At 39.0% G+C, this 26,601-nt stretch overlaps 1 protein-coding gene across 2 annotated transcripts in view; it reads right to left on the bottom strand.

The window, feature by feature from the left end:
• Window positions 1-4,594: 4,594 nt before the first annotated feature.
• Window positions 4,595-26,601, bottom strand: part of PDGFD (platelet derived growth factor D) — a 236,480-nt gene continuing 214,473 nt past the window's right edge. For both annotated transcript variants that reach the window (XM_029208291.1, XM_029208292.1), the window contains exons 6-7: window positions 16,550-16,764; window positions 4,595-7,352 (exon numbers count right to left, since the gene is read on the bottom strand). In XM_029208291.1, coding sequence (XP_029064124.1) covers window positions 7,227-7,352; window positions 16,550-16,764 — 341 coding nt within the window. In that variant the 3' untranslated portion in view covers window positions 4,595-7,226. The remainder of the gene's footprint in view (window positions 7,353-16,549; window positions 16,765-26,601) is intronic.

Below are 26,601 nucleotides of genomic sequence, written 5' to 3'. Positions count from 1 at the left end.
TCTTAAATTTACGTATTATTCCCAGACCCCTCTTCTGAGCTTGAGACCCACTGACCTAACTTCCTACTTCGTATCTTCAACTGGATACGTCAAAGACCATTTGGCATTAGTATCTTACATTGAATTCTTGATATACAAATCTCCTCCTCGTCCCCTGTCTCCAGTCTCAACAAATGGCATCTCTATCGGCCTAGTTTGTTATGCCAGAAGCCTTGGAAAAATCCTTGACATCTTCCTTCACTTCTCTCTCCACACCCAACCCATCACTGACTGGTTGATTAAACATTCAAAATATTTCTCTAATCTAGTCACCCTTTTTTTTTTTCATTTCTAATGCGACATTCTCCTTCTACTTTTCCCCTGGTTAATATTTATTTAATATTTATTCAATTTTCTGTTTCTGCTTCGATGTCATTTTCTTAAGGAATCCCTTCCTGCACCTGATCTAAATTCTACCTTTTAACATCATCCCATATTATGCTTTTCTTTCCACAAATATAATGAATTATTTTTTGTTTAATATCTACCCTTCCTTATCTAGTTTGATAAGAGCAGGAAACATGGCTGTTTTATTGTTCTCTAAATCTGTTATGTCTCACACTTAATGAGGGCTAGTTAGCCCTTGGTTAGTATTTATCAAATTTTTGGAACACGTATTTCTGAGCCTTGTGAATTCCTCTTTTTTCTTCTTCTCTGTGGTCATGGATGTCCTTTAGGTTCTGTTCTTTATCTTCTCGTGATTTCAGCCTTGCCACTCTAAGGATGACTCCCAGTAAACATTACAAGCCCTGGCTTTTCTGGGAGACATGATCTCTTCTCTCAAAATTACCCTCTCTTCCTGCCTCCCCAGTTTTCTGAGAATACTCTCAAAATTCCAACCCACATGCTTCTCTCTTCCAGGACACCCCCAAGCCTGCATTGCCCTCCGCATTCAGCCATTACGACTGTTGAATCCTCTTGTTAACGTCTTTTGCGGTTGGTTAGTCTTAGTCTAGGCAAACAGCACCTCCTAGAGATTTTTAACGCACAGCCTGCACAACCACAGGGGACCTACATGCCTTCCTGTCTCTGAGGTCTCACTTTTGTCCTTACTGTCTCACCTCTAGTGTTGTCAAACCCAAGTGTGTGTGCCTAACACACAGTCAGACCAAACAAACCAAAATGTAGGAGTTTGGAGCCAAGAAAAGATTATTTGTTGTAGGGCCATGAAAGGAGAATGGGGCGGCTCATGCTCAAAAGACCTGAACTCTCTGATGGGTTTCAGGGAAGAGGTTTTTACAGGCAAAATTTGGGAGGAGGACAGCGGGGTGTGTGTGACTCTCCTCTGACTGGTTGGTGGTGAGGTAACAGGGTGGTGTTCCAGGAATCTCAATCATCAGCCTTCTGGTTCCAACCAGTCTGGGGTCCAAGATCTTGTGCTCAGCCTGAAGTCCTCTTCCATGTGGGATGGGGCCTTAGTTCCTGTAGAAGAACTCAGAGATGTGTATCAAACTGTTATGCACATCCATCCCTCCAGGAGGAACTAGGACCAGGACCCATCCCTGCACTATTTTTGTTTCTGCATCCTCTCACTCCCCTAATTAGTAACTGTTTGAATCTGCCCTTTGGAACTCAAAGAAGGTCTAGGAGGTGAAAGCCATTTTCCTATAAACAAGAAATGGGGGACACAGAGAGCGCTTTGTACCTGGGTGAGGGGCACCACAGGGTCCTGCTCAGTTTCAATCCCCCCTTTTCTTTGATACTTCTCAACCTTGAGGGGTGGCAGAAGAACTCGGTTTTAGGGGGACCTGGTTTCACTACAACTTTAAGAGTTTCATAATTTGTATCCCTACCTCTGTCCTTCCTGCAGACTGCCACTTTCCAAAATACAGAATTGCAGAATTGTTCTGTTGGAAGGACCTGTAGAACATCTTATCCTTCTAATTTGTAAATGAGGAAACATAGGTCCAGAAAGTGGCAGACTTGTTACTATACCCAAGGCCTTCTAACTTTGTCTCTGATGCATTATGACACTTGCAGCCCCCACTATGCTCAGAAGCCCCCATGGCTTCCTCTACCATGTGTAAAAGACAAAGCTTTTTGCTAACCAGCCACAGAAGACTTTGCATAATCAGGTACTTATCTACCTTTTCAAACATACCACCAATTGTTCCTCTATATAGCTTATTTTCCTTTCTGCCACTTTACTCTCTGGTCTTTGAACTGCCCACATTTACCTTATGTATTTTTGCTGAGGGATCTTTAGGTTTTTTGTTGCTGTTGTTGTTTATCTCACCTAGAACATCTTTCTCTAGTTTTATCCCCTGTTGTGGATCTTGCATTTTAAAATTCAAAGCATACATGCATTTTAAAACATTTTGTTGTTGAATGGATATATGAAACATTTAGCCAGTTTTCCTCATATTGCCTATGGCTAAATTCCTTTTGATAGAAGTCAATAACATTCATAACCATATTTTGAAGTTTACACAAAAAATGGACAATATTGGGAAATATTTACTTGACGTGTTCAATTCTCAAAATGCAGTGATTTCTTAACATTTGGCAGTTTTAACCTACTAATTGCTCAATTGGTAAACCATGCATTTGACCTCCTGATCTCCTTAAATGACCCCATCTCCTGTGCCTTCCCAAAGTACACATCGCTCCTGACTTTCTCTGACTTGAAGTCTGGTGGGTAGAGACTGGTGAGAAAGAGGAGCAATGAGGAAGTCACAAGGAGAAAAGGAAAGGCTAGAAGATACTTGAAGAGAATGAATTTGTAATATTGCCTCAATCAAAGACAGAGATTAGAGAATATGACACAGAGACCTGAATTCTTAAAAGAGAATTTGTATTACAGTCATTATTTAAAATATAAATTGAACCCAAGAGTGATTTTAACATTTGGTTTCTGCCCACTAAGCCTGGAAACCAGTATTCAACAGTTTAAAATAATTAGAAAATCAAATAGCTTTATTAGAAAATGAAGATTTCTTGGCCCATAACTTGCTGCACTGAATATATTAGCCTTTATTATGGACTCAGCTCCCCTCTGTTCTAATGCGATCTACTAAAGAATTTTTAGAGATCTCTATAGAATTAAAATTTACTTAAAAAAGATAAAAATTAACTTGCAAATTCTGAACTATAACGTGAACATCAAGCACAAAGTCTTAAATTAAGTGATTAGTTGCTTATCCATTGTTGATAAACTATGATATTTGGGAGATATCCCAGTGTATTATGTTAAGTTCTAAAGGCCTGTGTAGTCTTTAAGTAAGTTGATCATTAAAAAACAACAGAATTTAAGTGAATGTCAATAAAACCAGTGAATTATAAATATTCTCTCTTCTAGCATATTTGATCAGAGCTGTCAATAAATAAAATTGTATTGCCTAGAATTTCAGACATGAATACTAATCTATGAATTTAATTTAATGTTCTATCAGAGGACCCTAGGAGAATATGAAAACTTTGGACATCTGTTGAGTTACTAATATAAAACTGGACACATGCACCTTTCAGGAAATAAAATGAAATTCTTAATGTATTTGCATTAAAATACTTTATATATATATATGGCTAGCATGATTTTTGTACATGAAAATCCAGGTTAGCTAAATGAACTACTCTACATCCTTCCCCATTTTTCCTCATACTTTGACTCACACATTAGCTGGTATTTCCGATAGTAAAATTGATTCTTGCCACAGAATACATGTCTCTACTCCCTTTCCCCAAACTCAAAACCACTAAACTAAATAAAGTGGCAGAGTTTCATCCAACCCTGTGCTGCTGTCATCCTGTCTCCAGTGGGATGATGATGAGGACTGAGCTAGGAGCAAAAGCAAAATTTCTTGCAGAGAGAAGAGCTCTCTTCAGATTTGCGCCCCCACTCTCGCCGCCCCTGCCCCCCACCAACACGTCACACACCAAACTCTATAGGAGTGTAGCCCCTAAACTGGTCCAGAAAGTGGCAGACTTGTCACTATACCCAAGGCCTTCTAGCTTTCTCTCTGATGCACTATGATATTTGCAGCCCCCCACCTGCTGGGAGGAAAAGTCCCCAACGCCCACCGATCACTTCCCAGGAATCCTTACAAATGCTACCAGATTGATCATCTGCCTTCACATGATTTGAGATGGTTCGTAATTTACTGTCCAGCTGAAAGCACTCATGTTATGAAGGAAAACTACGTATGATATTTAAATCTATTATTTAAAAATATTTTTGGTCACTTTAATGTACGCTTTAGGTTCAGGCATTATTTGGGGGGGGTTGTTTCCAAATAATGAAATAAAGTATTGATTATAAACAACTGAGCTTATAACACTTGCCCACCAGCTGGGGTGTCCATCTAGAGGGGAAAAGGTGTGAGGGTGGACATAATGTTATTGATTCCAGGTCCGCAAGGAGAGAGAGGCTGTGTACTCTCCAAAGTAAGGAATGTCAGAGGAGAATATCTTTCATTAAAAGGCCTGCAGGGAACAAACAGTCAAACAAAGAAGCAACAACAGCAGCAAGAAAACAACAAAACCCAAGTCCCACTTAATTTCCGGTTTCCGGTGGCTTCAGGAAGGGACAAAGTAAAAGCCTGTTTTCAGGGAACAACGTTCTAAAATACTGTTTATTTTAGAAAAACCAGGCCTGCAGAAATCACCCAATCTTGTCACTCCAAGCAGCTGCATGTGTTTGGGGAAGTAAGTTTGTAACATTGTGCACCTTTTAAAACTGCAGTTGAGTACTAAATAATGGAGTTTTGTTCGTAAGCAATATTTATTTCTCATGAAGATAGGAGGCATATTACATTTGTTATAGAAAATGCTACAAGATGAAAAAGCTGCATGTTACTGATATGACAAAAAACATGAAAAATTCTACTTACAAAAGTGCTCTGCCCTATAAGAACATATTGAACAGAAGGCATTATTCCAGGTGTGTGAGCCATGCAGAAATGAGGATTTATTAGGATTTATTTTGAAATGTAATTTGTACGGTGAGTTTTTATCCCTTTGATGGCAGTGAAACAGATTTATTGGCTACATGTTAGAAGTGCAATAGATAACAGATAGCCAAGGGAGACGTTTTAATAAAACACTCAGGAAAGAAAAAAAGAGGTGAGTGAATATGCCTGCTTACATTTCAGATAATAAATAAAAAGTACAAATGGGGCTTTAACTGAAAACCATCCTGGTTATTGCAACCTGGAAGATTTATTGAAAACTGGGTAGAACACTCTAATTCTTCATACTTACAGCTGACCAAGCTAGAGTGATATAACACAAATTTAGGTTTTGGTACAGGAAGGCTATGTTTTCATAGGAAACTTGTAAGAGGCATGAAGGGGAAGAGTGGTTCCTGATTACTAGAGGGTCTGCCTCAGCTACTTCTGATTGTGATCTGGGATTTCGGGCAACTCAGCAATAGAGTATTTATTTTTACCAGTCATCCCCCGAGGTAAAAACACTGGACGCTTTCAGGGAATTTTTGAAGGAACATCTTCAACAGGCATTGGCCTTTCAAAGAGCTGAGCAGAAATGAGCTCCTAAGGATGGTTGAGAACTTGGTCCTGAAAGCACCACGCTCAGAAATCCAAGTATATTTAGGCCACTCCTCTGACACTGGGACTTAACGAGCCCCAGACACATAGCCCTCACTCAACTTGGCTGTAGTCAGAAGGGCCCTGGACTCAGGGAAGAAACTGGCTCTCCTATTTTCTTTCAAGGTGAGAAGAAAATTGTCATTCTCTCTGAGCAGCCCCTGAGCTATCTTGATTTCAGTGTCACTCTCTTAAGAGACTTGCTTTGGAGAATGATGAATCACTTCTTATGCCTGGAGTCAGTCTCTGAGGTCTTAACAGACATTAAGGAGCCAGGGAGGAAAAATTACTCTAAGTACCAGTAATAACCCCCAGTGCAAAGACTGCTTCCTATTGTAGAGCAGGCCCGAACTTGTGCACCCACAATTTCCAGTGTGGCTTCCTAGAACAAGCTCCATAGATTTGGAAAGAACCAGAGACCCCAGATCTAATTTCACTTAGTTCAGAAACAGGAATTCATCTGAATTGAATGGTGAGTGAGTACATGATTAGGAATCTACATCAATAAAACTGGGTTGTTTTAATACACAAAAGCTTCTAGGCTATAAATAGTCCATAATGGCTTGCCAAATATAAAATGTGATTGTAAATCCATGTCTGTATATTGAAGAGACAGAAACACAAAAGCAAGATACGTAAAATTAACTGGCATAATTTGGAGAGTATGTATCCATTATTAAATATGGATCCCATTCAAATATTCCATCTGATTCCCAGTTATGTTAATATTTCAATGCTCACTTTTTTGACTTTCAACTGCCCACATTTTTCAATGAACACTATTTTGAAAGGCTCATGCAGAGTCCTCATGCCATTCTCCAAAGGAGTTACTTCCGTGGAGAGGTTTTTGAAAAGAAACAATTCTGCTATAGCTTATAAATTGTCTCTTATAGAACTATAATAATAAACCTTGTGAGAATTTTTTGGAGATAGGTGTTAATGAATTTGCATGTGTCAGCAAGACACATAAAAAGAAGTCTTAATGGCTTTATTTCTAAAGCACTTATATTATTATGACATGCTTTTGGAGACAGGTAATTATTGTCTTTATAGCCAAGTATGTAGTACGTCTCGTGAGAAAAATGGTTAGGAATGTGCTTTTCCCAGAAACCATATTTTTTCTTTTTTTTATAATTAAGATATATGCATAAGAAAATCTCATTTATTGGTTTTTAATATACATGGTGCTTTCTTTAAAAGAGCAAGATCCAAAATTGTTTTGTGATTCAAAACTTAAATTCATCTTCCAAATCTTCAAAGACATGTTCCATGTATTTACTATGTCCCTTATTTTGTCAGATTTTAAGGGTCTAGGTAATTAAACCATATGTAAGCTCTGGTGTACCTGGTTATATATACTGAATAAACCATATGATCTATTTACACAGAGACATGGATATATATACATATATATCCTCAGACACTATTATTAAATGCAATCCTATATTCTTGGATATAGAGATTGATGATACACCTTTCTACTCATGGCACTAACAAAGCTAGGTTGAAACTCAGCAGCCACTTGTATTCATTGCTTTGCAAGCTAATAGTAAGTTCGGTTGCTGGTGGGAAAGGGGTCCCTTACCACACCCTCCTTAAAATAAAGGTTCTTTCGTGCTTAATGTTAAGTATGTGCACATTCTTTTATCGAGGTGGTCTTGAGCTGCAGATACAGTCGCACCGCTCGTGGTGATCTAACTGGATGTCAACGAGAGCCATGTGCTTCGCTCTGCCCCTCCTCTTGAAATGGCCAGGCTCAAACTTTAACACCTAGGACAAAAAGCATTTCCTGTTAGAAAGCGCCTGGAGTATAACTCAACTACATACCACTTATTCTCTTTATGACAACTGGTTCTTAAGCCTTTGAGGATCCAATGAAAGCTATGTGCTCGCTCTTAGATTGCACACATGTAAATATTTTTACAGACAATCATCAACTCCTTAAAGTAGTGGAGTTCACTGATCATAGAGTAATGCCTCCTGCATTACCTACCTGCAGTACCACGATGACTTCAGGTGTCTGAGCAGGTATTTACTGAGAGCTTTCTAAGGGGCTGCTTTGTGCCAAGTGCTGTCCCAAATATTATCATAAGGATTCTTCTGACCAAAGCATGTGTTATGGATAAATATGATACTGAGCATATTATTATCTCTTTAGACAGGACAACGAATAAAGTCATGAACATAATATGCTGCTATTGCTAAATGTTTGCTTGATGTAAAGCATTTTGCCCTGACGAAGGTCATTAGTGGCCATAAATAACTGAAAATGTGTGTATGTTCTTACATATTTGTTAAGATATAATACCTATTACAATTCGAAACAGATCATGCTCCACTAAGATCTTTGTACATTAATACCTGTATAACAGTATGACATTTCTTGAATTAACATTAATAGGTTTAAATGTAATTTTTTGAATTATTAAGTTTAAATAGGAGCTAACTCTTCTTCCCTAGTGTGGCCTTCACTGAAGTCAATATTTGCCATCATATGCACAAATACTGGTTTTCTATACACTCCACAGTCAGTTTAATTGTTTCTTGTTTTATATTCTGAAGCTCCTGTTAGCCTTTATTTTTGATTTTGTTCTTTCCCTTTTAGACTCTAAACTCTGCATGACACCACATGCTACACGTATTATGTAGCATTTTATGGTTTTCAAAGAATTTGCACAGATGCACTATTTCGTTTGCCCTCAGACAAACCTTGTCACACAGTAGAGAAGGTATCTTTATTCACAATTTATAGGCAGGAGAACTGAGATTCCAAAGGAGGCCAGGTGCCAGAGTCTTCTGGCAACCTGGAGCTGGGAGCAGGGCTTTTGTCCTCTAGGCTTCTAGCACACTCGAACCCAAGGACCCAACACCTCTCCAATGTGGTTATGATTTCCTTTTGTGTCTCAAAGCTGTGTCAGGCACACATGTGAACTAAAATGGGGACCTGATGCTTGGTATACGTTGGTCCTAGATGAAGATTAGATGCTTTCAAGGCTGTATAACTTTTCATGGCATCCCCACAAATTTTTACTATGGATTGTCTTCCCAGCAATTTTCTCATCCTCACATTACCTGTTTCAAGTCATAAACAAACCAAAACCATCTATTAGGACACTAGGCCTACAGTCCTCAGTCCTCATGTGTCCCCTTTACTTTAGCATTTAGCCCTGTTGTTCCATGAGAGTTCTGTGGGGCAGGTCATTTGTTCAATGTTCAATAAAGCTAAGGAGCCTGGACTCTGCTAACACAGAGTGAAATATTGTGAATACAAAACTGGGGTGGGTTGGGTGGGAAGGAATGCCCCAGGAGAGTTCATGAGGGAGGCATAAAGACTCAAAACTACTTGATTGCAGTAAAGGTAGTCCAGATGCCAGTTTTGATAGCTACTTATCTTTTTTACCTGCAATTCTACTGCACTTACACTATGTATCACATAAGTTCACATGACGTATGATGCTTTCTCTCTATTAATTGCATTACAAGTGCCTTGAGGACAAGGATAGCAAAAACAATCACTAACATTATTGAGTTTTTACTAGATGCCACTGTTGTGACTTTGCAATTATTAAATGTTTTGGATGTCACTGCAATACTATGAGATAGGTACTTCTCTAATTTTGTTCCCAGATAAGGAAAGAAAGAGATTAAGGTTACAGAGCCAGTGACTGGTGTAACCAGTATTTGACTCCATGTGGCCTAACTAGTGCCCTTGCCTGGAAATTGAAATTTTGTTTGTGCAGGTCAGCAGCATGTTGGGAACACAGTAGCTGCTAAAGAATGTACCTGGGTGAACGTGGTGGGTGATGCCAGTGCAGAAGTATGGGCACGTATGTTCACGGTGTCTCCTCCCTGCATCTCCTCTACCCCAACCTCCAACAAACAGACGGGGCAAAACAAAACAAGCCAAGAAATAAAGCAGAGGCCAAATGAAGTGGCCTATGCTTTGCATCACTTTTAAGCCTTTCACGATTGTGAAATAAAATTTCAAGTATCGAGAGCAGAATGGCAATGACATTTGCCTTTCCCTGCTCCCATGTGCTCTCCTGCTGGGTCTCTAAAGAAAATAAAAGCTGTTGCGTCTCTGAGAAAAAAAAAGTAACCAAAGCAATGGATGAAGAGTATATTGCATTTTGTGGTATTAAATACCCTGCCCATGACAGATATGAAAGCCCTACTGTGCCGTATTTGGTCAAAATGCCTTGGAAGGGGTTAAGGGTTGGGTTCCTACAACTTTGCCAAGAATTTCTCTAATATTAGTCACTGTTGTCCAGCCTATAAACCAGATTTGGGAGTTTGAATATTCAGGGTAAGAAAATGATTCCTAAGAAGCTAAGCATATGATAAATATTCTCTGTTTAAAAAAGACCATTATCAAAGCCTAATATGTTGCCATGACTGATATCTATAAAATCAGTGCTCTGTTGATTTGCTTCCTCTTTTGACGACAAATGAAAGTGTGTGCTTTGGGATGAGAGCAGAGCCTAGCCAGTTTTTCTAACTGGTCTCCTGATTGTTCAGGGATTTTCCCTGTGTTTTATATTAAGCCTTGTGAGCACAGTATATATGTGTTTTGCTGATAAGAGGAGAAAAATGAATTGGCAGACACTTTTCCAGACAAGACAGGAAAGCGTTGTTTGAACAAAGTGGAAATTGGACTGCTTTACTGGCTGATCACAGCACTGATGTTCAAAGCTTTCAGACCATGTAATAGTCTTAGGTTCAGGTATACAGCATTGAAAGGAGGAAGAAAGCAAAGCTGATTTGAGAGAGCATGAAAAGTTAAAAGAAAAATGAAAAGCCTTTATCTGAGAAAGCAAACTGTCTATGGGTTATCTGGTCACCTTTAAAGGAAAGGAACCATTGAATTAATTACAGCTGCCAAAGGACACACTAATAGGTACCATCACAAAATGCTTTCCTATTTTCTGAGCTTTCATTCGCAGCTGCAAGCACACACACTGAAATAAAAATCCATGGAAGAGCAGCCAGCCATTTCTTATCACCTATGGGTGAAAATGGCAATCTTGGCCCTTCTCCACCATCTGGAAAACCACATGAAGCCAAGGAAAGTTGACTTTTACTAAATGCAGAATGACTGAGCCAGCAGCTTTCATACCACTACACAAAATCAAAGATTCTCAGTTTGCAAATTACCATAACACAAAAGATATTTAACTATGGTTACTCGCCTTGTTGCCGATAAACCACTGAATGAATCATTGCCGAAAAGCTCTTACACTAATAAAACAATACTAGGCAGAAAAGCTATCTGCCAAGTTGAGTTCTTGTTTACTGGGAATATAAAAAAGGTTGTTAAGGTCTTGACAGTTCTCAAATTAATGGCTGACATAGGAACACAAGTACATATTTCAGGACACATGCATTGTATAAACCTGAATGATTAAGAGTTTATTTAAGGTTCTACCCAACTCCTAAAGCAGGTAGCATTCAGTACACATAGTTTCTTATCTTAAGAAAAAAAAAGCTTCGTATTTTTTGCTTCCATTTTGATTTCTTTCATGCTTATAGACTTTATGAAAAATGTTAAGATTTTTAAGGGCTGGTAGTCAACTTTTCTGAAACCCAAAGTGACTAAAAGCAAAAATATTTTGAGAAGGGATAACATATTATTTTCTACCTGGGTCATTGCTCATCTTGCAGGTGATAGTTTCAAGGGAAGCTGAGACATAGTCCTCAATAAGAAAGACACAAATAACAGAGTTCAGCACTGTTTTGCTGACAAGCTAAGTATGAAGGTGACCAAAGCAGGGGTTATACTATGGGTCTATAAAATGCTCATGAATTTTCAAAATGCAATCTCGACCTCTAAAAGTAAGTGAACATTTACTTATAATTGAAATTTTCTGTGAGCACTTTGGGGTGTATTTAGCCACAGTTCTACCTTCAGGGAACTAAACAGGTAAATGATTTTGACAGCACTTTAGAGGGTTAATGACTACACGTTCAGCCCACCAATTGCAGAAAACATAATGGAAGCCTAGCTGGCCACCAAGTTTCAAAGCACTGCATTAGCATTATCATTCATGTCACAGATAGGTCTTTGTCTACCTGGGGAGTATCATGCCCCAAGGCAGGTTTGCTAAACTTTGGCAGGAAGGTCTAATGTGAAGCCAGAGCTCCAAGGGAAAGGATTTATGCACTTTGTAGTACTTAGAGAATCACTTCACCAGTGAATCATTTGGGTCATAAGGGAGTCAGAACTGAGAAGGCCCAACCACATTCTCGGAAAATTCCACCCACATCTGTCTAGTGCTTTACAGTCTTCAGATGCTTTCATTCTACCAGGATCCCCAAGAGATAAGTAGCACAGGTATTACTACCGAAGAGCAAATAAACTTTTTTATAAGCATTCTATAAACAGTAACTGTTCCAGATCATATATCTTTGTTCTTTTGCATTTACTTAGCACTTCAACCACCAATTTGTTTACATTCCTAACACAATTTCAGTAAAATAAGATTTAGGGAGTAGGTGAATGGATATCATATAATTTCAGATCTGTCTGGGAACTCAAAATTGTAGGTTATCGTGGGGAGTAAGTGAGCAAACTCAAGGCCCTGGGGAGTTTTAAGTAGCGGGCCCTAGGTGGCCTCCCATGTGAGCCCACATCTTCTCTCTTGAGTTGTGTGATTTTTTTCTCTATTGTCTTGTCTCTTCTAAGAACACACAGGAAAGGCCGCAAGAGCGTTGTCTCATGGTCTCACTCAAAGAGGGAGAAAGGGGAAGAAGCAGGGAGACTCTATATAAGCTCTAGAAATGCTGTTTCCAGAAAAAGAATAGAAAAGAGATTTTCTTGACTTTTGTTATGGTTAGTTATAATCATAACCCCAAAACTCATTGCCTTTGCCATAGAGTAGAACCCTTTTGAAAAAAATTGCTTTCCTGTCTCACTGGTTTCAATTTGCAATTTTACTGAAGTTTGTTTCAATGATAGATGCTTAAAACATGTAAAAATTAAAAGTACCATTCTTTTATCTCAAGTCTAAAGCTCAACATTTTATTACCTCTAGTTAATCTTTTGTTTCATATATACAAATATCTGCTTACATCTTCTAACTCAAACTGTAATGGGCAGCAAATTTTTAATATAAAATTCATATACTTAAAGTAAAGTTAAAATAAAAAGAATCCTCCGAAGTCATTTTTTCAAGCAACAGGAATGATTCTAGATGTTGTAAATATGCCAGACACAGAGATGTGTCTAGGCTTATGCTGTTCAATATGGTATCCCCTAGCCATGTGTAGCTATTTACGTTAAATTAGTTAAAATTAAATAAAATTTAAAATTCAGTTTCTCATTTGCATTACACACATTTCAAATACCCCATAACCACATGTTGCTAGTGACTACCAGATTGGATAGTACAGATATGGAACGTTCCTATCACTGCAGAAAGTTCTACCAGATAGTGCAGGTATATCAGCATTGTGACGAAATCATGAGAGGAAGGACGGAGAAAATTAACTTCTATCTTTCTCTCTCTGTTGCCTCCTAAGGTTTTGGCTGTTTACTGAATGGACATAGCCAGGAGACCAAACGATAAAAAAATAAACCAGTAAATATTAATTTAAAAGGTCACCATATTTTTAGGAAATATCCCTTCATTACACATTATCAAGGAAAGATAACTAAAATAATAGCATCCTCTAATTGTCTACACAATATGTTTTCTGGAACTTTCCCTTTTTTAAGAATCACTACCAAAAGTATTTTTTTATATCCTACATATTCCAAGAAGCATAGAAAGGCTAATAGGAAAAAGGAAAAATACTTTAACAGGATACCTACAAAATTTTGAGAACAGGAAATAATAAGATGGTAACATTTTATTGCACAGTGAAAAAATGCTCAGAGCCCTACAGGAGAAGTCGCATGACCTGGGAAAAGAGCAATGATATTAACTTCCTTCTATTTATAATTTCTAATTATTGGTAATTTTATAATTATACATTTTTAATTTCTTGGATTTTATTCCTTAAATGTTGAGCTTTGAAATATCTGTGGAGTCATACAGGCCTGCTTATGTGACAAGTTCTAGTCACCCCCTTAAGGGTGCTCATCTCTCATGAAAACTCATTTCACATCTCATCAGTTACAACCAGGAGCTGGGGAAACCAGTTTCTCATTTCTCTGAGTTAAGAATACAGACATGAACTAATAGAATAGAGGATAAGGATTCTTCCCTAATGAGACTGAGCTCAAGCAACCCCCACTTCTGCAAATGGAACAAGCCTCCTGCTCTTTTCCACAGGGCACTGGACAGAGTGGTCACTGTGACACATTTCAAAGGTATTTTAGGAGTTTGGGGGAAGTGTGCCAGCTGTGTGTGTTCCAGGTATGCAGTTACTGACAAAACAGGTATGCTGTTTTGTCCCTTTGTCCAGAACTCAGCAGAGTGACTTTGTACAGAGCTCAGCAGACTCTGAGAAGTAAAAATATCATGACATGTTTCAAAGACATGATTTAGACAGCAGTTTCAAAAATATGCCAACATTTTAGACCCACTCATGTGACTGAACAAAGAGATCAAGGGCTTCCCCTTCTAGATATTAATTGTGAACAGAAATTTACAGGTAACAGCTACTGTGTACAGAGACGAGAATAGACCTAAGAAAAGGACCCTTCAGACTCCTTCAGAGTTAACTGTCTGGGAGGTGAGGGTCCTTTTGGGTGTATGTTTAACTCTGTGTTTCTACAATAAGCAATTTAAAAAATCAAACTGCAACTTCTATCTGAGCGGAGAGTCAAGATGAAAATAAAGCATCAAAGGCCTGAACTCACATGTTTTTCCTCACAGTTAAGACTATGTAGAGATCTTGTCACTTCCTGGCTTATTTTAACTTGAACCAAATTACTGAATTCTGCATCTGTCCTCAGGGTATGACTCAACAATACAAAATTCACGTTCTTAGACACAAAGGACAAAGTCCAATCTAGAGTTCATCAGGTCATACAAAAATAAAACACAATGAACACAGTCAACAGCATTCTCTGGATATGAGAACAGATTTTTTTTTACTTTGAAAACTGTGGGGTGGAGTAAGAAATTCTTGTGACTAAGAAAACCAGCTCTATGCAGGTCTAAAATCGTGTGTCCCCGTCTGTCTGAGGTAAGCAGGGTTATTATGGTCTCCGACCTCCTGCATTTCCCAAGTTGAAAATACTGCTTATTACGTATCCCTTTTCATTTAGCTCAGAAATTACCTCCTAACTTACTGTTTTATTGTTTTCAGGATAACAAAATGGTTGTATAAAGCGGGAGATTTTTATTTAGGGAGCACCATCTATTCCTTTGTTTTGGTGGATACTGATGAAAAGCAACTCAAACAATAATTCCTAACAATAGTGTTTGCTTATGTCATACTTTATATATATATATATATATATTTTTTTGTTTGTTTGTTTGTTTGTTTGTTTGTTTTTTTTTTTGGTCTGCATTGGGTCTTTGTTGCTGCGCATGGGCTTTCTCTAGTTGAGGCGAGCCGGGGCTACTCTTCATTGCGGTGTGCAGGCTTCTTTCTGCAGTGGCTTCTCTTGTTGCGGAGCATGGGCTCTAGGCGTGTGGGCTTCAGTAGTTGTGGCATGTGGGCTCAGTAGTTGTGGCTCACAGGCTCCAGAGTGCAGGCTCAGTAGTTGTGGCGAACGGGCTTAGTTGCTCCGTGGCATGTGGGATCTTCCCAAGCCAGGGCTTGAACCCATGTCCCCTGAATTGGCAGGTGGATTCTTAACCACTGTGCCACCAGGGAAATCCTTTAGTTTATATTTTAGACATATTTCAAAAAGATGTTTCACATCTTACAAAATGCACTTCATATGCACCGTTTTATGTGATTCCCCAGAACCATCCTGTACGGGATTATCAGATATAATTTCTTAGTCCTATTTCACACACATGAAAACCACATCTCTAAACTTTAGTGACTCACAAAATCAGGAAGTAATAGGGTTGCCATCAATTTCAAGAGCAGTGCTAACTCCCCTTAAGTCCACTCTTTCTTTAATCTTCAATAAAGTGCTATATACTTTTAACAAAGAGAGCACAGTGTTACTAGTGATAAGAATATAGATTTTAGAAACAGTTGATCAGTTTAGGTCCTGGCTCTGTGAGTTACTGACCAAGTCACGCTGGTCAATCTACTGCTGGTCTCAGTTTACTCATCTATAAAAAGGGAATAAAAATAGCACTCCCCTGTCAGCATTGTGGAGAAACTGCCAAGTGAGCTAATGATTGCTTACAATGATGTCTGGTACACAGTAAAGGCTTACATGCATTCCTTGTTATTATCATCAAAGTTTACTGCTCTCCTTAAATTTTTGTTCCTCTTATATCTTTAGATTTACTTTTGTTTATTTTTGCATAATTTCAGAGCTGATTCCTCAGAGCACTCAGTCATATTTAGGAAAAATTAGTACTTCTGGAAGAAAAATATTTCCATATTTAGAGAATGAAAAAGTCTCCAACAATGTATCTTTTCTGACAATTTATATTTTGCTATCTTTACCTTGCTTCATTTTTCAATGACTTGATTGAATTAAAGTTTGGCTCTTAGCATTTTCTTAACATAACCTAGATTTGCAGTCATACACTGTAAATGAATCCCATCATATTTCTATAAGGAAGCCAAGTAAGCTCTCAAATTACTGCATCATACATTTGACTGTGTATACTAACAAGACTGTTGTCAACCCACATAGTATATTATGAATAAGGGTTAGAAAAAGGAAACCCTTCTTCAGGATACACTCTCCCCAGGGCACCTAGCTTAGCAAATTTAGCTTGAGTACAATTTCCCAGTCATCCCCCTGGGAGGTGCCCCTGTGCAGTGAACAATGTGAACAACCAACGCAATGGCCCTGTTTCCCAGCAGCCTAGAGATTACAAGACTTTTGCAGTTGAAAAGGGCTAAATGCAGCACTGCAACAAAGAAATCTGAAAACGGCATACCTCGTGATACTTCTTCACAGTTTTCCCTGAATTGCACGTACAGGACTTCCAGCTGACAGTTCCACAGCCACAGTTTCCCCCACAGCGTTGCACGAGGAGGCAGCGTGGAAAGAAGACCACATTGGTCACCTTCAGCTCCTCTCTCAAGTTGACCGAGTAATTCCTGGGAGTGCAACTGTAACGCTTGACGTCATCATTGAGCCTGTCCAGGTCAACTGTAAGAAACACAGCATCGTGTAAGCAAGTGCACGACTATGGCATACACACTCGGCACACATTTTTGCGAACAGGCTGGGAAGATTCTGTGAGGACAGCCTTAACCCAGGGCTTGAATCCATCCTTGGGTTCTCAGTTACTACCCCAAACACCAAAGATGGAAAATCTAATTTCTCTTTTGATCCTATCTGCCCTTCAAAAAAAAAAAAAAAGTCAACAACAGCAAAGAAAACAGAAAACCTTCAAAAACTTAGCTAAATCTATATCTTGGCTCAATTTTCCTTGCACTTTTTTAATGCAAAAAAAAAAAAAAGTTCCAAGGAAAGAAAATGTAACATTCAGCAATTTAAAATAATTGTCTTTGCTTTAAAAAAATGTGTGTGTGTGTGTGTGTGTGTGTGTGTGTGTGTGTGTGTGTATCTTCTTGATTCTAAATAACTCCTGACTGTAAGCCATTACTTAAATACAATTTGAATTATATCAGGGACACATCAGGAAGAATTACTCTAATCGATGCACCTGGCAGTGAAATTTTACAAGTAAATGTGAGGAATAAAAAGGTTTTGGCTTCATTTTAACTCCGAGGTCAACCAAAATGTCAAAGGACATGGCTTTTTGGGGGTTGTGAATATGATGGATATTTGTGCATTGGGTCCTAGATGGCAGTATAGAATACTGGTTAAGTGCTTGGGCTCTGCAGTAAAGCTACAGCTGCATTCACATAATGGCTATGTCTCCTTTTAGTTGGAAAGTTACTTGATTGCTCCAAACCTCTGCTTCTTCATCTATAAAATGTAAATAGTATAACTTTACTTATTTCACAGCAATATTTGAAGTATTGAATGCAGTGTGCCTGGTATTAATTAATGCTGGTTATTTTATTCATCTTGATTCATTTTGATTTTTCCTTCAATTTTTTCCTTTAAAGTCAAATGGTCAATAATTAAAAACATTTTTTTTTTCAGATCTTTCTCCTCTATTTCTCTCTTTTGGCCGTTATTCTATGTAAATGATTATCTGGGGGGGGTTGGTTATTGGGACTTCTATGAATTAAGAGCATCACCCTAAATTTTCAAATTTTAGTCATTAATATTTTACTTGAGTTAAATTTGTATTATTGTAGTATATAAATTACATTTTAATTTGTGGTCTCAAAATCCATCTAATCACCCATCTATTTGGCATCCAGATTGTCTGGCGGGTGAATGTACATGACTATCTTCTCACAAGAATGCAGTTATAAGAAAGTCCTTTGTCCCCTCCCCACCCCACCCCGCCACCTCCGGGTTCCACACCATTTCCGAGTGCACTTCCCGTGTCACCAGCCAGGCCACCACAGAAGGAATCCCACAAACGTTAGGCAGTTATCATCAGGCTTACTCTGGATTCTAGCCCCATTAAATGTCTTAGTCCTAAACCAAAACTGCTTGAGGAACGGTAAGGATTGCTCTTTTGGGGTAGAGGTCAAAGGCTAAGGATGCTGTCAGTAGAATGCATCTGAATTAAACAGAAATAAAAGAAGGCACGAGTGGGTGGGGAATCCACTTAACCCCATGAAGTCAGCTAAAAGGCTGGCCATACGGTCAATGACCCCTTGAATAAGGAATTAAATGGCAATTGGACTAATGCTCTGCCTTGAGTGCCTTTGATTCTCAAGGGCAGGGATTTTCCCCCAACTGTTATATGCTGAGCCCAGGACACTGTGGGGGCTGAATAAATGCTAAATAATTACTGTGCATAATTTATTGCTTTTTTCCCCTTCCTTTGTAAAGACATGTCATAAGTTTAGCTATAATCAAGACAGATTTAAAGTGAATGAACTCTGTCTTGGGAAAGGAACCATTTTATTGCTGCTAAAGCCCTGAAAATAACTGCAAGCAAAGCAGAAAGGATTATGTAAATGGATTAAGAAGTGCACCAATCATCCATTACAAGTGTCACCTTGAGATAAATACTGATGCTGGCTGTGCATTACTGGGCTATGGACAGGGCTAATGCAGAGGGCCAAAGCTGTTGCTTGTGATGATGGGAATATATTTTGCCTAACACCTATTAGCAGGAAGGGGTTGTGGCATGTGGAAGGCAGAGAGGGATGGGAAGGAAGTGACAGTACTGAGTGTACTTGAGTTCAGCCAGTCCTCTGCTAGGCATATGATACATAGGACTACCTGTCGTTGTTCCCCACCCTCTTTTTTTTTCGCCCACCCTTTTGAGATGTGTATTACTCACTCAAAGTGAATACTAAGTAGGAAAACTGGGCTCAAAGTCGTTCTCTCTTTTGCCTTATGGTCTCTGCCACATCAGGCAGAGTGGGGGGATGGCAGGCAACCTTATAGCTGAAGGAGGAAGATCGACCTTCCTGGCACTGTATCAAGCTTTCCCGTATGGCATTGTGCTAGGACTGGGGTGGTAAATGGCTACACCCTTATCTCCAGAATATGTCCAAACCAAACTACAATATGATTCCCTGTGGGAATTCAGCTAACCCCCAAAGTGCTGTCAACAAATCAGGATAGGCATGTATGCCTTACTCATCTTGGAACAAAACTCTTCACATTGTATAACTGTTTTACCGACTAGCACTGGTTATTTCCGTTTCCTACCTGCCATGAAGAGATTTACGATGTTGTCAGTTTTATGCATCAATTCACTGACGTGACTCAGAACTGTGACCCAGTGTGACTGCTGTAGAATCCAGCTGCCCTGCTTATCAGGGGATTGAAACCACGAAGGCACTCAATTTAGAACGAGAACTAAAAGGTTCTTCAGAGTGGATGCAAATAACTTCAAAGTGCCACTGCAGACTTTCTGCAGGGGATGTTGAATTTCCAGTCAAAGAAGACTGACGAGGCAGTGCAGCAGAGCAGGGAGCCAGACAAGGGAATGAGTGGCGGTTAAGACTTCCAGTGCTCTGGTCTGAAGGGAGGCTCTGGTGTGAGGGAGGCAGGCTCTGGTGTGAGGGAGGCAGGCCAAGCAGTACAAACTCAGAGAGGGGAGCTGCCCTTTCCATTCCCGCTTCAATCTCCACAGCAGAATATTACAGAGCAACAAGGACGTTCCAAATTTCATTCAAAGGCTCATTAATTGCACCTAGCTGCCCTTATTTCACCCAGGTGTACATAATGTTATAATCCTTCTTTTTACGTCCTTTTGAATTTGAGTCTTGCCTTCTCATGGATCTTTGACATTAGTTACGTCTTTGGGCTGTGTACTGACAACCTGATGGAAAGGCTGAGAAGGCTCCACTGTTGTCAGAGCCTTCCTCTGGACATGGTAATCCAATGTGGGCCACTGCCTAGAACCTCAGGGAGCACCCTTTTTTCTGAAGCTCTGGCCTGAAAGTGCAGCCTAGTCACAGAGGTACCTGGGCTGTGGTAAGAGCTCTAGGATCTGAGCACTAGGAAAGGGATGTGTAAAGCAATGGTACATTGGTGAATGCACTCACTGGTTCAGTTTCTAATCCATTCAGGGTCAGGTTTGGGAGGAAGGAGAGTCAGCCTGGTCTTTTTTATATTGACCATCTATATTCCTAAGTATCAGGTAGCATGAAAAGTTCTTCACATATACAATTGCATGAAATCCCCATAAATGCTAGGAATTACATACTATCATTACACTTACTTTTACACTTACAATTGCATGAAATCCCCATAAATGCTAGGAATTACATACTATCATTACCCTTACTTTTACACTTTTACACTTGAGAAAATTGAGGCTCTGAGAGGGTAGGGAAAAGAACATGTCCACAGCCACATACCTAGTCAGTGGTAGAGCCAGAGTCTGAATTCAGGCTTTTTCATTACTCTTGCACTTCTGAGCCCAGGTCTAAAGATTTGAAGCAGGGTGCAAAGAGCAGATTCTATGAGCCCTGATGGAGCTTTCCGTCTAGGGGTCTACTCGCTGTCAAATGACCTGGCTTCCTAGGTGCGTTGCTAGGCACTGACCTGTCACTTTCAAGATGTTGTCAATTACATATACCCAAGCATGTACTCCTGGGCACACACATTCATCTATCGGATTGTACTGGAAATGTACACTGGGTTCTTGCAAATAAACCAGGCTACTGCACAGAACGTACTTTTTTCTTTGGTATTGAGAAATACAATGAATTTCATATTTTTTCACCTGAAATGAGAGGACTTTTGTCAATTCATGATCTTCACTTTGTCCTCATCTCTCCTTGAATTCCTTCTTGCCCTTACCTACCTGTAGTCTTTGTTATGAAAACCAATCGGAGGTCCACGTAAAGAGTTGGATGGGCTGATAGCAATTGTTTTCAGGGGGCAACAAATGATAGAACCCTAGAGACTCTTTCTAGAGGACAGATAAAGCCAATATTATATTTCACATGCTTGGCAAACACAGCATAGGTGGTGATCAGCTTATGATAAAAATTTAAAAGCCTTTTCTAAATTAATCATTTCAATTTTTTGTGAATACAAAAATTCATTGTGAAGCAAAATAATGTCCTCACACTGAATGTAAGAAAACAATTTTTTTTTCCTTCCCATGCATGTTTGATTCACAGTTTGTTTTGTTCAATAGGAAGATGGTTTCCTTGGGTCAGTCTCTTCTGGTGTCAAGTTTATTGGTTAGCTTTCACTGTGCTGGCCTTTCATCAGTCTATTCTGTTATGTGTGTCACCAGTCTTTTTTCTCTTTATCTTCCCGAATCTGCTAGTGTTCAGTTAAACTTCTCTATATTCTTAGAGCTAGCCAGTAATCATTTTAATACAAGCAAATTGAGCCTTTACAGGCTAAAATTCTTTATGAACTCTCTTAGCAGGCACTCACTAGCAGCCTCTATATCAGCGCAGGTTTGGCAATAGAAGAGCAAGTGCTTGAAGTAGGGCCATGCCTTTTCTATTTTTTTATTTATTTTTTTATAATTTTTTTTTTTTTGCTGTACGTGGGCCTCTCCCTGTTGTGGCCTCTCCCGTTGCGGAGCACAGGCTCTGGACACACAGGCTCAGCTGCCATGGCTCACGGGCCCAGCCGCTCCGCGGCATGTGGGATCTTCCTGGACCAGGGCACAAACCCGTGTCCCCTGCATCGGCAGGCGGACTCTCAACCACTGCGCCACCAGGGAAGCCCCATGCCTTTTTTAAAACCATGCTTTTGTCATTCTAGTTTACCTTCTCTGACATCTCAGTCCACTATGTCATTTTAATCTTCTAAGTCAAGAGGCACATTCACCCTACATCTCCTCTGACCCCTTCACTATATACTCACCACACATTCTCTGCTTTCTATTATAGCACTGACTTTGTAGACTTTGCTTTACCCTTTTCTTTATTTAGGTGTTTCTTGTCCACTAAACCATAAGGTCCTTGAAAGCAGAGTTAATCATCTTTTTATCTCCCCTCTCCTAGTGCTTTGCCCCTAGTGGAAGGACCAAATATAGGTCATTTAAGTCCACCTCTCCTAAAACCATTTGGTTTCAACAGTTAGAAGCAGCATACTGATGAAAAAACTACAACTTTTTTTTTTTTTTGTAGTCTAAGCACACAAGCCATTTCAGGATATTTGAAATAACTAAATCCAATAAAAAACAGCTGGAGTCACTACAGCTCCCCAAGACAAACATTTCTGATTTTTCTTAAATATCTATCTTTTGTGGGATACCCATAAACTTAAAGTCAAAATTAGAAAAAGTTCAGGCCACTTATAGACCACTAGTCAATCCAGATTTCATTTGCAAGGAATAGGTACTCAGTAACTACTACCTAAATGAATCAAACTACTGATGGTTGTTGGGTTAGAATTGAAAAACTAGGGTTCTAGAACCAGCTCTATCAAGGATGAACTGTGATGCACGAAGATTGGCACCAAGACCCATAGGCTCTAGCAGCTGTGCCACATGGGGTAAAGGATGCCATCCAGAAGGCTGGCTCTCTGATACACATCTCAAGGTGCTCAGGAATATGTCTTTTGCCAAATGGGGAGTAGTCCCACAATCTGTTATGTAAAGTGCTTTATTATAAACTTGACTTTGATGTTACAACACTAGATTTATGGCACTTTATGTGGGGGTGGGAGGTAAGGGGAATATATAAATAATTGTAGTATTTTTATACCAAGCAACTAGGGGCTCTCAGCCTTCTTCAGTGTTCATAAATTTCCCAGGAGGAGTCTGTTCCTCTTTATGGACATTACAACCTCACTGTGATTTTCAGATTCCCTCTTCTATAAATTAGCACATAATTGTGAAAATGGTTTCCACATTTCAACCCCAATTTGCAAGTGCAAATAAGTCTGGAAAGAACAATTATCTTATAACTTTTAATGAGGGAATATCAGGGTATTTTAAACTTAAAATCATGAATCTCATGACTCCATTTGCTGGTTTAATTTCTGAAGAATGGAAACATTTACCATTTGTATTTATAGAAATTAACCTAAATCACAGTAAAATGTTCCCACTCAGACAATTCCTAATTGTCAGGGTTTAAAAACATTGTTAAGCAATGAGCGAATGGAAATTTACTGAGCACCTACTCAAGCCTCATGGAATTCTCATAACAAACTGTTATCTTAGAGACTACTATTCCCATTTGATAGATGTGGAAACTGAGATGCAGAAGAGTTGAATGACTTGCCTACAGTCACTGGACATATAGTAGGCATTTGACAAATACTTGCTGGAAAATGAATGGGTGAGTGCAAGGATATCTGCAAGGCATTGGATTAGGCATGAAAGCAGCTGACACCATCATAAGGCAATTCTCTGAACTCTAGGGGGATGTATGAAGTACATCTATGCAATGAAAAATAAGAAAACAGGTTAGGAAATGAATAAGAAGCAAGGAGATCTTTCTCTTGTCTCTCATTTATTAGACTATGAGTCTCTGAGCTTTACTCATTATTGGTTCCCCCACAGCATTGGCTTTGCAGCCAATACACCCAGGTTCATGTCATGGCTCTCTACTTTATAGCTGTCGCTGAACCTTTCTGGATTTGTTTCTTTTATTAGATAAAATGGGAATAACAATACTCTTCTCCTGCCAAGAAATTCATTGAGCTTGAATGAGTTAAAAGTGTTTGAAGCAAGGTCCAGACTCTAGCTCTCAGTAGGTATGCCTCACATTAACCTTGAAATGAGTAAAACAGATCAATGAAGTAAGGTTAAGAACAGAATCACCTAAACCAGAAGTGGCTAAGATTCTGCAATTGGTGATCACTAAGGAAAGGAAGGTCATGTCCACCTTGATCAAAATGTCAGAAAACAATGATGATGTGTTGTTTTTAGTTAAATTTCATGGGACGTAGCACTCAGCACAGTCCTTTGCAAGTAGACGCTTAATGAGCCAGATGTTCCAGCCCCAGCAGTTTCTGCATGAATGTGTGCTCTAGGAAGGGTATGCTCCCTCCTTAAGTCCATAGGGGCACTGAGCACAAGGATGCTGCAGAGGATTCCCAGTGCTACACAGGTAAAAATGGGTACAGGAACTACAAGGCAAACCCATTCATCTTTAACAAGAGTGACTGTTGTGGAAAAGGCACATTTGTCCACCCAGACAGTAAAAGTTACCTATGGTTTTCTACTGCAAAATGGATTTCCTAATCAAGGTGCATTTGAATTATATGCCTAGATGGGAGGAATAACTTTGATGATGAGAGTGGGCTTAGGATATCCACAAAGATAGACAGCCACTATAGGAGAAAATCAGAGGCTGCAGTGGCAGTAAGAGAATAAACAACCAAAAAGGTCCTTGTCCCTGTGCTGAGATTTTCTTCAAACATTTTATGTGTGTGCCCTCATAGACACATGTGACACTATATATGATAATATGGTTTTTATTAATGCTTGCTGGCAAACTGAATGAGTGGGCAATCTAGTTACTTACAAATCATATGGGTTATAAAGAGTGGCTAAAATCTAAAAAATAAGCTTTAAAAAGGAAATGTCCAAAAAGCAAAAGGGTGCCAGAAATTTCTGGGTAAATATATCATAGAAAAGTTTGACTTGGCAATTATTTTGTAAACTTTTAGTGAGTTTACTGATTATACAGATACTTAAATATGACAATATTTGGATACTCTGTAGGAGGCTCTCCAGATTACTGATGCTTATCTAAGAGCCTTACAAGGAAGAGAGCAAGGTCCACAGAAATACCTTGGTTCTGTGCAGAGTTCTGTATTCAAGTAATAATAATAGCTAGCATTTATTGAGGGCCCACTAGGAGTTGGATACTCTGCTATTATTAATCCTCACATGACTTTGCAAAGTTGTTATAATTAGAGTCATTTTACCAAATGGAGAAAACACAGGCTCAGAGGTCTGCACATAACTCTCCAAGGCCACCATTAGTACCTGAGTTAGAATTTTATTATAAGCTTACTTGACTCCAAAGTCCATGCTCTTTCCACTATCACATTCTTTCTTTTGCTCTATTTCTATCAAATTTATGGTAAACAATTTTAATATTGATAAAGAAAGCTTTTACTTGGTACATACCACATGGTTCAGGAAACTCAGTGAAGCTAACCCTTATTCAACACAAGAAATTAGAAAAAGAAATCCATTTGATTTAACGTCTGTAGTACCTCTGTTTGTTTAATTTACCAATAGATAGTTACAGAAGGATATCTCAAGAGTGACTTATCTGATTCATCACTAGTGTCAGACAAGGGCTTTCTGCAAATTCTCACCCAGATATCAAATAGGCAGAGAGAGAAAGTTGTAAGCATTCAATTTACTGTGACTTTAGGTCATTTCTAAAATATGTTCATATCTTAATACACTCTGAAATTATTTCCCACATTCTAAATTGTTTTTTAATTATTTTTATGGGCAACTTCTACCAAATATTCACAAAAAAGAACATTTATAAAAAAACATGTTAAACAACAGATACCACGAGGTGTATCTGCTTAAATTTTTAAGTGTACAGTATTATTAACCATGAGCACAGTGCTGTGCAGCAGACCTTTAGCAATTTTTCATCTTGCATGACTGAAACTTTATACCCATTGAATGACATCTCCAGAGCAAGACTTGGCTCTTTCTAGTTAGTATGACAAAGGGCATGAACAAAGAAACAGCAATAACTGACTAATTTAAAAATAAAAGATATTTGTATCTAAGAGAATTTAGAACCAATTCAAACATTTTATATGAAACATATTTATTTCATTTACTCATCAGCTTCTCATGCCAGTTGTTTACCAATAAATAGTTTTCAAATTAAAGAATCAAGTGTTTTAGATCTTACAGCAAAATAATGTCATGTAAGAAATCACAAATTGATATTAGATCCTGGGAAATGGGTTGGTAACTGTCCCAGAGTTACAACATCTAAGCATTTAGAGTCTGTGAAGATCATATATTTCAAACTCCGTCATTTGGACTCAATTTAATTTCAGTATGTTTGCTTCACTCAATATTAAATTACTGATTTTTTAAAGAGGAATGCACATCAAATTTGGCCCCTGCATCAAAAAATGGCAACTCAGGGGCTTCCCTGGTGGCACAGTGGTTGAGAATCTGCCTGCCAATGCAGGGGACACGGGTTCAAGCCCTGGTCTGGGAAGATTCCACATGCCACGGAGCAACTACGCCCGTGAGCCACAATTACTGAGCCTGTGCATTTGGAGCCTGTGCTCCGCAACGAGAGGCCGCGACGGTGAGAGGCCCGCGCACCATGATGAAGCGTGGCCCCCACTTGCCACAACTAGAGAAAGCCCTCGCACAGGAACGAAGACCCAACACAGCCAAAAATAAAAAAATAAAATAAAAATAAATGGCGACTTGCTCAACATTAAAGAAACAAACAACCCAATCAAAAAATGGGCAGAAGACCTAAATAGACATTTCTCCAAAGAAGACATACA

This window comes from Monodon monoceros, unplaced genomic scaffold (genome assembly GCF_005190385.1).
Source record: "Monodon monoceros isolate NGI ecotype Baffin Bay Population unplaced genomic scaffold, NGI_Narwhal_1 Super_Scaffold_7, whole genome shotgun sequence".
NCBI lineage: Eukaryota > Metazoa > Chordata > Mammalia > Artiodactyla > Monodontidae > Monodon > Monodon monoceros.
The sequence above is the reverse complement of the archived record's forward strand: the minus strand, read 5'-3'. Positions and strand labels throughout refer to the sequence as shown.